This window comes from Hypomesus transpacificus, chromosome 5 (assembly GCF_021917145.1).
Source record: "Hypomesus transpacificus isolate Combined female chromosome 5, fHypTra1, whole genome shotgun sequence".
Classification (NCBI taxonomy): Eukaryota; Metazoa; Chordata; class Actinopteri; order Osmeriformes; family Osmeridae; genus Hypomesus; species Hypomesus transpacificus.
The window spans coordinates 5906778-5917858 of NC_061064.1; the positions used below are offsets into that span (position 1 = coordinate 5906778).

The 11081-nt window shown below is 48.8% G+C and overlaps 2 protein-coding genes across 4 annotated transcripts; one reads left to right on the forward strand and one right to left on the reverse strand.

Annotated features, from left to right (window-relative positions):
• The first annotated feature begins 240 nt into the window (after nucleotides 1-240).
• On the forward strand, nucleotides 241-4813 carry bicdl2 (BICD family like cargo adaptor 2). Of its 2 annotated transcripts, XM_047020244.1 has the most exons (10): nucleotides 242-454; nucleotides 1356-1952; nucleotides 2071-2286; nucleotides 2535-2651; nucleotides 2824-2970; nucleotides 3079-3225; nucleotides 3468-3542; nucleotides 3803-3876; nucleotides 3974-4088; nucleotides 4432-4813. In XM_047020244.1, the coding sequence occupies exons 2-10, from the start codon at nucleotides 1710-1712 to the stop codon at nucleotides 4606-4608; spliced, it is 1311 nt and encodes a 436-aa protein (XP_046876200.1). In that variant the 5' UTR covers nucleotides 242-454; nucleotides 1356-1709; the 3' UTR covers nucleotides 4609-4813. The 2 variants fall into 2 exon arrangements, with proteins under 2 accessions (XP_046876201.1, XP_046876200.1); XM_047020245.1 differs by lacking the exon at nucleotides 3079-3225 and having other exon boundaries at nucleotides 241-454.
• Nucleotides 4814-5443: 630 nt separating this feature from the next.
• crfb12 (cytokine receptor family member B12) lies at nucleotides 5444-10836 on the reverse strand. Of its 2 annotated transcripts, XM_047020242.1 has the most exons (8): nucleotides 10506-10836; nucleotides 10048-10077; nucleotides 9791-9914; nucleotides 8002-8183; nucleotides 7745-7884; nucleotides 7533-7665; nucleotides 7267-7385; nucleotides 5444-7155 (listed from the first exon to the last, which is right to left on the reverse strand). In XM_047020242.1, exons 1-8 carry the CDS (start codon nucleotides 10534-10536, stop codon nucleotides 6109-6111), a joined length of 1806 nt encoding a protein of 601 aa, XP_046876198.1. In that variant the 5' UTR covers nucleotides 10537-10836; the 3' UTR covers nucleotides 5444-6108. The 2 variants fall into 2 exon arrangements, with proteins under 2 accessions (XP_046876198.1, XP_046876197.1); XM_047020241.1 differs by having other exon boundaries at nucleotides 9791-10077; nucleotides 10506-10834.
• Between the last annotated feature and the right edge of the window lie 245 nt (nucleotides 10837-11081).

Sequence of the window (11081 nt, forward strand, 5' to 3'; positions counted from 1 at the left end):
CTCCTATAATGGATTCCTCACATTTGTGAGAGCTGAGGTGTGCATGTGTCGGTGTTGTGCGAGTTTGAGACCGAGGGGAGAATCTGTCACAGACAGTTCTCCTTTTCCACCACTAGAGGTCAGTGCTGACAGCCCGACCCTGGTCTCAGTGGCGCAACAGAGTCTACAACAACAAATGAGGTGCTGACACAACAGTTACCTGTTCCTCAACCAGAGGGCTGAGCCACTTGCTGCATTTACATACCTTTCCACACCCAGGACCGGCACCAGCTCCACGGAAACTGACCCAGCACACACGTACCTAAGCAACCAAACAGGAAAAGCCACAAAGAGTTGGCAGGGGATTGCCAGGAAGAGAGATCTAGCTATGGACAGATCAAACCTGGGCTGGGCTAACTCACAGGACTGACCCATAGGTGGACTGACCTATAGGTGGACTGAGCCATGATCCCAGGTGAGTGGTGGGTGGGTGTATGTTTTTGTAAGAAGAAATGATACGATATCTTCAGCGTGCCTGTGGCGGAAAATTGCTGTTTACAGAAGATTGATACGGAAAGGAAATCGCATGAGGTAGGACAAGGGCAGGGTTTAAAGCATGTCGTGTTTGTGTGGGTGTCTAAATTAGGTTTCAGTGCTGTTAGACGTATGGGGTGGTGGTGTTGCATAGTCTGGCTGGGTGAATTGATAGGAACAATTAAAAGGACAGAACATCACTGTGTTTGATAGAGGCTCAATGTCAATGAGTGGCTTTCCCATAAATCAGCCAAACATTGACTTAGCGGAGGCTTATGCAAACCCCAGCAAGTCCCAGGGGAGAGGGGGAGAGAGAGAGGAAAACGCTGAGAGAGAGAGAGAAAGAGGGAGAGGGAGAGAGAGAGGAACACGCTGAGAGAGAGAGAAAGAGGGAGAGAGAGAGATAGAAACCGTGATGAAAACCACAACATGATTGTGTTGATGCTGGATAAGTTAGGAAAATGGACGATACATATTCCAACATAAGCAGTGGATTTGGAGACGCGTAAAAGGGATGGCGTTGCTGGGACTCGTGGAAGCGATAGTAGCAGGGGTGGCAGTCACAATCAAGGTGAAATCATAGACGAAAGAACAGAGGAGCTTTAGGGTGACATGTGTGTGGAATGTGGGTGGTGGACCTATGATAATAGTGGAGCAAGAGAGCCACAAAAGCTGCTCCCAAACAAAAGAACTGGTTTAAGGTCATGCAAGATAACATTACAACATTACAGAACATGCACACCCATGAACACTGCCTCCCAAATACACACACACAAGAAAAAAAAATGTATTTGTCTTTTGGTATGCAAAGTGCAGTTCATCATTGGTACCTTGTCCGACAGGACCGGACCAGACCAGAGTAACAGAGACCAGAAAGACCACACCAGGCCCTCCCCATAACGGAAAAGAGAGAAGACCAAACTAACCAGACCCAGAGAGGCAGCCCAACCTATCTAAACACAAGGAGGAGAACAGTCAAGACCAGCCGAGCTCAGACACCACACTCTCTCTCCGACACAGACCATCACCCAACAACCGACAAAGACCTCGTTCCATCGTGGTGCTTCCACGGGCTCCTCAAGGCGTGTGTTGGTGTGTGTGTACATGCAGACAAGGAGATAAGAACCCAGCTGGAATGATGACCCGCGACCTTTGACCCCCCCGACCCCATCGTTGGCTGACTGACCCCCGGAGCCATGTTCTCTCACCGGAATGACAGCCTTCCCTCCCCTAGTCTGGAAGACTCTTTCTTCCCTCTCTCTTCCTCCTCGTCCTCCCTCTCTCTCTCCCTCCCCTCCTCCTCTGCTCACTCCCGGCTGGGGGAGGGCGGGGAGGGCATGGAGACGGACCTGATCCTGGCAGCAGAGTTGGGTCAGGCTCTGTTGGAGAGGAACGAAGAACTGGCTGCCACTCTCGAGCAGAGAGAGAGAGAAGTCGAGGTGAGAGACTGTAAGAGAAAGACAGAAAAAGAATATAGAGAGTAAGGAAGAGGGAAAGTCCATGGATTTACTGTGATGCTGTGTATGTGTTTTTTGTGTGTGTGTATGTGTGTGTCAGGTTCTGCAACAGGACAAGCATGTGCTCCAGAGAAGGTTGGACATGAGCGAGATGACGTTGGGCCAGAGAGAGGCGGAGCTCGCCTCTGACATCACAAGCTTGCGTGAGGAGCTGGAGCGACATCACAGCCGGGGGCGGGACCGGAGGCGGGATGAGAGCGAGCAGCTCACTCAGCTAGCCAATCACAACCATCGACTGGTCGAACAGCTGGCTGAGGTAAACACTCACCTGCAGTTCAGGGATCTCTCTGGGAGGGGGAGACAAAGAAAGGGTGGAGAGAGAGAGAGAGAGAGTGGGTGTGTGTTTGTGAAGCAGTATCGCGGCAGCAGGAATGCAAACCAACGGGTTTGATATAGCCTCCCTCCCTCCCATCTGTGTCATCTCCCTCTCGCTTGCTTCTCACCGCGCTCTATCTCTCTCTCTCTCTCCCTCTCTCTCTCTCTCTCTCTCCTCCCTTCCTCCAGGCTGTCTCGGTCGAGCACAGTCTGAGGTGTGAGCTGAGGTCTCTCAGGGAGGAGATGGATGACTCGTCCTTCAGCCGGGACATCAGCTTCACACAGCTGGGGAGCACCCAGGCAGAGGTACAACATACGCACGACTCCCCTTCGAGCCTTCAGCCATGCAGTGCTCTGGTCGACGACGGTCAAACGTATCATGTACGTGACCGTCTCCGCTTTTTCCCCTGCCTCTTCCTCATCTGCTCCTTCTCTCTCCGACCATTCTGCCTGCCTTTGTCCGCTTCTCCACGTCCAGAACAGAGTTTTGCAGGAGCGTCTTTCTCTCATAGAGAAACAGCTGGCGTCATCCCAAGACGACACCGATAGGCTGAGGGCGGAGAGGGAGGGGCTGAGAGAGAGACTGACAGAGATGCAGACCAGCCTGAGAGAAAGAGAAGTGGAGGTAAAAGAAAAAGAAAAAAGAGACACAGGGTGAATGGAGATTGTAAGAGTACGTTACACGGACTAACCTTTCTAACCCGTGTGTGTGTGTGCGCGCGTGCGTGTGTAGCTGGAGCTGGAGCAGGGGGTGGTGTTTGAGTTGCGGACGTTGAATCGTTCTCTACAACAGAGAGCGCTGAACCTGGGAGAGGAGAGCAGCGTGGAGAACCCACACACACATCCCCAGTCTTTGCATAGTGAGATACAGCAGTCACAGGTACACACACACACACACACACACACACTGTATAACAAAAGCTTCCAATGCATAGGTTTCAACCGAAACGCCATACAGTATCAACAAACTAACAAACTAACTACTCACTATCACCGTCTCTGACTCACTGACAAGTCAAGGTTGTGCAATACAATGGGACAGTGCTTTTAACTTATTTCATTAACTCTACGGTTGCTTTACTGTGTGTATAAATTGTTTTGATGAGTCCTCTCTCCTACTAGGCCAAAGAGGCACACCTCGTCTATTCTGCAGTCCTGCAGGCTAGAGACGAGGAAATACACACTCTGAAAGAGGAGGTGGGTTCTGATTTCCACACACACACACACACGTCCACACACAGTAGTCGCATGTTAGGAGTCGGATGTTGGGAGTCAGGGGCTGCTAATCAGAAGGTTGCTGGTTCGATTCCTGGCCGTGCCAAATGCAATTGTGTCCTTGGACAAGGCACTTCACCCTACTAGCCTCGGGGAATGTCCCTGTACTTACTGTAAGTCGCTCTGGATAAGAGCGTCTGCTAAATGACTAAATGTGTAAACATTTTCTGTTTCTATTTTAGCTGAGCGCCAAACAGGCTGAGCTTGATTCTCTGAGCAAGGATCTTGAGCAAATTCCAGGAAAGCCCTCTTACAGGTAACGCACACATACACACGTTCGCTTTCCCGATTTCTTTTCTGTTCTCACTTTGTCCTGCACAATACAAATAACGTGTGTGCGTGCAAATGCTCAGTTCTCTAGAGAACGAGGTCATCACCGTGCGCCAGGAGAGAGACTCGCTCACTCAGCAGCTCCTCAACACCATCAAACACAAGGTGGCGCTGTCTCAGGAGGTCGACGCGTGGCAGGTAGGGGTCCACGTGTGTCCGTGCTCACGGAAAGGGATGCGTGGCGTCACAATCGCGTGCAGATTCTTTGGGTCTCGTTTGGTTTCCGTTGTACACTTTAAAGTCGGACCTCGGCTTTATTTTTTCCATAAAGCTGTTTCTCAATGTGTCTTTGTCTCTTCCGTCCCGATCTCTCTCTCTCTCTCTCTCTCTCTCTCTCTCTCTCTCTCTCTCTCTCTCACACACACTCTTTCTTTCCCTCTCTCTCTCTCTCTCTCTCTCTCTCTCTCTCTCTCTCTCTCTCTCTCTCTCTCTCTCTCTCCCTCCCTCCCCCTCTCTCTCCCCCTCTCTCTCTCACTCTCAGGAGGACATGCGCTTGGTGATCAGTCAGCAGGTGCACCTGCAGGAGGAAGAGAGACAGAAGGCGTTGGAGAAGGAGACAGAGAGGGGGCTGCAGAGGGGCTCTCGCACCAGGTCCCTGCGAGTGAGAGGGGAAGGAGGGAAAGGGTTCTTCTCCTCTCTGTTCAGAGGGGACTCGTAGAAAAGAAGAAAGACAGAAAGAAAGAAGTCCTTTTCATACCCTGCCAATGGACCAGCACATACCTTCTGTAGCTCAGCCATCAAGAAAGGTTTCAAAAGACAAACCATTTAGATGGACCTTTTGTATATAATGTTCGCCTGTATTAATTATTTTTTCGTAAATTATTATGCATCTGTGTATTGGAAATAAACATACTTTAGTAACACTCTGTGCCAATGCTTTTGTTATTTTGCTTCTTACAACTGCATGTGAGCTTCCTCAGTCAGATGGCTTACAGGAATACTAGAACTATACAATAAAGAGAAAAAACAGACCAAAAATGAAGCAAATGAATTTTTTGTGTACTGTTTATAACAAACATAAAAAGCATGTACAGTACAATACAATATCCTACATATAGCACCTTCATATTACACTATTTCACACATTGAATGCTTCTCCATCAATGGCTACGCCATATCCTGATCCAACATGAGCATCTACTGCAAGGCTTTTTAAGTGGGCCGAACAACCAAAACAATGCCCTTTGATACTGACTATTTGGAGAGTGTATTCATTAGGGGTCATATACTGATTTTATAGGGTATTTCACACTGTTCCTTAAGGTCTCCAAATAGGGTAGGCTGTGTAACACCGGTTGGGCTGAAAATCGCCCGGGTACTGATCTATGCGCCTTAATGCAACCCTGCGAAATAGCCCTAGACTGAAACGAGAGGTTTTCTCCCTTTTATGGTATGATCATAAATATTTGGATGAGCTGCGCGCTGATTGGTTGGTTTACATCGAGCGAAGCTGCGGAGCAAAGACGTAATATAGCCAAACATGCATTGAATTGTAGATTTAGATGACAACACAAGCTATTTATTCAAATGAAACACAGTCAGGAAAATCTAGAACACACAGGACAGAGGACCCTGAGGACAAGGATTGAATATCCGTTTGAGATGTTTCCCTGTTCCACACACCTGATTCAAATGAATGATCATTATCAGGCATCTGCTGAGCGTGATAACAACCCCTTCATTTGAATTGGGGGGGGGAATGTCATCACATTAAAGCCAACATGACACCAAATTAAGGTTTTAGATCTTCCTTTAAATCCTACCTCTCCATGATTACTGTCAAATGATTGGAGAGAGAAAGAGACAACGGAGCAGGGAGAAGTAGGACTGAGCAAGAAGCAGCAACAAGGAGAAGACAAGGATCCAGACATCCTCTTTTATACCCAACTTTCATCTCTGAGACCCTTCCTTATCAACTTAGGCCTACAGGATGACCACCAATGCAATAAGAGGTCGCGATACGATGAAAAACTTTAAGCAGTGCCATGTCTTCAGAATAAATACATGATTAGATCATAATTAATCCTGACCCCTGACTACTGTGTGAGTGTGGCATCCCTGTATGGACCCCATATTATGAACAAAACAATGTAAAAAAAGAGTAATGAGCCAGGTTTAGGTCTCAATATTACTGGACACCATGGGGAGAGGGGGGGGATCAAGGCATCCAGTGAGACTGGTACTCCGAGCGGACGACCACCAAAGACTTTGCCTCCATCTCTAACTCCGCCTCGCAGGGGACAGGAGAGTGACCTGGGGCCATGTCCTCCTGCACAGCCCTGTCCCTGCCTCCCTCGCTGTCCGAGTTTACGTCTCCAGCTGTGACCCTGCTGTCTGTCTCTCCCCACTGGACTGTTACTCCAAGACCTGTTGTCCCGTCTGAGTGGGTCACTCCGGTGTCAGTCGCTCTCCCCTGGTCGCTCTCCCCCTCCGTGTCTGGGCCCTGTGGGAGCTGGGTGTCTTCCGTTGGGCCTGCAGGTCCCTCAGGGGTCAGCGGGTCACACTCCAGGTCATCCAAGGCGGAGGTGTAGTCAGAGAGGTGGCCTGGGTTGACGGAGATGGCCGGGGAGGGAGGTCCTGGCCCCTGGTTGGTACCCTGGTTTGTACCTTGGTTTGTACCTTGGTTGGTACCCTGGTTGGTACCCTGGTTGGTACCCTGGTTGGTACCTTGGATGGTACCCTGGTTGGTACCCTGGTTGGTACCTTGGATGGTACCCTGGTTGGTACCTTGGTTGGTGCCCTGGTTGGTACCCTGGTTGGTACCTTGGTTGGTGCCCTTGTTGGTATCTTGGTTAGTACCTTGGTCGGTAACCTGGTTGGTACCTTGGTTGGTACCCTGGTTGGTACCCTGGTTGGTACCTTGGATGGTACCCTGGTTGGTACCCTGGTTGGTACCTTGGATGGTACCCTGGTTGGTACCTTGGTTGGTGCCCTTGTTGGTATCTTGGTTAGTACCTTGGTTGGTAACCTGGTTGGTACCTTGGTTGGTACCTTGGTTGGTACCCTGGTTGGTACCCTGGTTGCCAAGGATCAACCAGAGACCTGGGTCTGCCCCAGCTACGCCTACGCCTACTCTGGATATGTAGATGTTGGAAGCCCCGTCCACCTCTTCCTCCTCCTCATCCAGCTGTCTCCTTAAATGTTGGCGCTCACAATGCACATTCTCTGGGGTTAGCAAGCACTGCTTGGAGGACTCCCTGATATGCTATAGTCGGAGACAAAGAGATAGCAAGAGATGGGATGATTCCGTTCAGACATCGTGTGGGCAGAAGCACTGTGATAGATGACAATGGGCTTATGGGTCAGAGGTCAGTACCCGTATGATGGGGGTGTGGTCTTCATGCTTCTGGCAGCTCCATGTGAGTGCGAATAGTCCAATCAGCGCCACGAGCAGCCCAAACAGGCCCACGACCACGCCCACGTACTTCCCAAAGTCTGGGAAAACATCCGCACAGATCAGACACACAGCACTGGCCAGAGAAGCCCAGACACATGGCTTCACAAGCTTTCACCATGAAGCGAAGGAAGGAAGTGAGGAAATGTCCGGCAACGGGACGGGTCGTTCCCAGACTGCCTGGCTACCTTGGCGCGGAGGCAGGTCGAAGCATCTCTCCGCGACCTTGTGGTGAAGTAACTGGTGTCTCACTGAGGCCGACAGGCAGTAGGAGCGGTTAGGAGGGAGTTTGTGGAACTCTCGATGCGACGATGACTCCACCTGAAATCAGAAGCATAAGCAACCGTGTAGGCTCGCTGCGGACGTGCGGGTGCGCGTGTGCGTGAGCGTGCGGCCTTACCGTGCTAATGTGGCCCCCCGACCCGTCGCGTAGTGTGAGAATGTAAGTGAGGCGGGGGAGAACAGTCTGTTGGTGATTCAGAGACACGTGCACACTCTGATTCTCCACCGTTACGTCCAGAGTGGGAGCACTGAGCAGACCTGGATGAGCAGACGTGCACACACACACAGACACGCGCACACGCACAAAATAAGGTGGCATTCTGTAGGTAGAGCAAATGACTGACTTGATTATCCATATAGGTGAAAGCGACTCACTGTCTCCGTAGGGCTGGACAGTTCGGTTCAGAGCCTTCCAGGGTGATGTTTCCCCCCATCTCTCGGCTCGAACTCGGACAAGGTAGTGAGCGAGGAGGTTGGAGGTCAGCGGGATGTCCAGAGAACACTCGGTGGCGACGGTATGATTGCACCCTCTCAGGTCACGCCAAACCTTTTCCTGTCTGCACAGGAGCATGAGATGTGACTGTCCACTCTCTGTCTCTCTTTCTCTCACCGTCGGTCGGTCGGTTGGTCTGACGGTCTGTCGGCCTGACGGTCTGTATGCCTGTCTGTCACTCTCTCATGCTACCACATATTGCTCTGTGAGCGGTCCCTTTTCACAACCCTTGAGCCCACAATCTGGGACTCGACAGGTCAAGCAGAGAAAGGTCAAACCGCACAGAGACGATGTCATGAATTGTCTGCCACGTGACTGAGCAGTAGAACTGGAGCTCCTCAATTGTGAAGCACTTGTGTGAGGTCTGGGCTAAGGTTCATAAAATGCAAAAACTCTCACTTTACAACCAGCCTCATGCCTCACTTTGGCTCCACACAGAAGTACGAATAGGGAAGCAGAAAGTGTTTTGGACACAGTGGCTAGACAATGGAATAAATACAGTCAGCAACCTTTATAAAGATGGTATATTTATGTAATTCACTGAATTAGTCCATAAGTACACATTAGAAGAAAAATTAGACTTTTGGAAATGAGACAAATTAGACACTGTGTGAGGAAAAAGTTTCAATCGGGTGAAGTGGGTAACCCAATTGTTGACTATCTTGACAACCCGCTTAAACGTAAGGCGTCAACATTTTACAAAAACTCAATTTATTTCAATAGTAGCAAAATATTGCACAGGTACTACTGGACACCAAATAGGCTTTTCAAAATAGGAGTAATAAGTACCAACACATGTTGTAAATCGGATCACTAATCAGATGGTTGCCGGTTCGATTCCCGGCCATGCATTTTATGTTGCGTCCTTGGGCAAGGCACTTAACCCTTCTTGCCTCGGGGTAATGTCCCTGTAATAACTGTAAATCGCTCTGGATTAGAGCGTCTGCGAAATGACTAAATGTAAATTGTGACATCACCAGGGGACAGGTAGTTGAAGGATGTTACATCCCTGGACCAGAGAGGTGGCAACACCCCAAAATGGTGGCAATGGCCCACACTACATCTCCCAGAATCCCTCGCCAAGTGGACACGTGTAGATGTGTGAGCCACCTAATTAAGTTAGGACAAGAAAAGGGGGGGGGGAGGGGAAAGAGCAGGGAAAGAAACCAGAGAAACCAGAGACAAAGGGCACATGGCTGGTTAGTTTGGACCAGAGAGAAGCAGGTGGAATACTAAGCCCTGTTGGTTGAGTGAAGCACGGCTTTGAAGGGGAAAGTCTTTTTTTTTTTTACTTTTGTGGATTTTTGTTGGACTTTTTTGTGAAAATAAAGTGCCCTCTTCTTGTGGAACCTGTTTTTGCGTGGTCCTTCCCACCCTGTTGCACTGCCTCACTCTTGCCTGCCCTAGTCAGCTCTACTGGTGACGTCACAAAATGTAATGTAATGTGACCAGGATAACTTATGCTTTGACTAAAATGTTATTTCACTACCACTAATATAGTGTTCACTAATACAGTGTATATATTTCACTAATATAGTGTGTTCACTATATTATTATATTATTTCATTATATTATTTCTCGTCTTATTTGTCTTCTGTCAGCTGTACCATATGAGATGTTTGTCGTATTTGCAAATACATATTTGAATATAATACTGGAACTCCAACTTACTCAACAGCTTTGAGCTGGGCTGTGTAGTATGTGTCGCTAGGGTTACCTGGGCCCGGCAACCAGCGCACACGACCAGTGAAGTCAAGGAATTCCACATTTATACTCTGAGGAGGGGAGAGTGGATCTGGCATGCACACACACACACTCACACATAAATACAAAAACACGTGTTGGTTTAGCCTTGGGATGAGGGCCAACTGGGAGATGAGCATTGTTTGATTACTAATGCCTGTTAAGCAGTGTTGAATTGCTCATGCCTGTGTTCACAGGGGGCTCCTGTATGGCACCTGTGTAACACAAAAAGAGGGTTAGAGCATGATTGGCCAGGGAACTATTTTACAGAATAGAGGGTAAAATAGCTTTTCACTAGTTTGTCCATCCCTTCATTTAGCCCTTAACCAGAGCTTATTCTTGCAGAAACCATAGCAGCTTAATTATAACAATCTATCCCAGGGCTGTCAGACATATCTAAGGAAATAAGAAAGAACAAAAAATCGATCATATGTGCTGCTGTACTGTGTCACTTGAGGCTGGGTAGAATAACTAAGAATGGGCACCCCCATGACAGACTCGTCTAGATATGAACATTTCCTCCTAACCCCACCCCCAAATAAAGAGCTCTTTATCAAAACAGTCAATTAACCGGGTGAAAAGAACATCAAGTTCATACATGCATTCTCTTGAATTGCCCCACAAGTTATTAAATATGACTCACCGAGCATTCGCCAGTCAGGATGTTTTCCCATGGGAAGACGAGGACATTCTCATTGGTCACGACCGGCACCTTCAAAACTGTTCACTCTCACTGACATTATTGGGTACGTGTAAGCGCTGGTGGCTCTGCCTTTCTGTCCACATCATAGAGCTGATCTTCCTTCTAATTTAAAACCGACTGAGAGTACTCCGAGACAAAGTGTGTTGACAAAGTGGAGAGGTGTGCCCTGAGAGACACATGCATGTGGCTTCAATGAGGATTTACAAGACAAACCTGCTCACACAAACACAAAGGGGAAGCAGGAAACAGGTTTAGCTTTCTGGTCTGATCCTGGTCTGGGCTCAGCTCCCTTTGATAATTGAGGATGACACAACTCAAATGTATAGATCGTTCTGTCAAAACAGTAGCCGGATGAACCGGAATGAAATCATTCCACAGCTGCCGAAGAGCATTGCTGCAGGCATAGATCACTGTCTTAGTGAATAAAAAGGGCAGTACCTTTTTCCTACCTGCCGACTGATTTAGGATCGCCTTTCACGGCACTGCACGTCAGTGAACCACTTCAGACGTCTACGA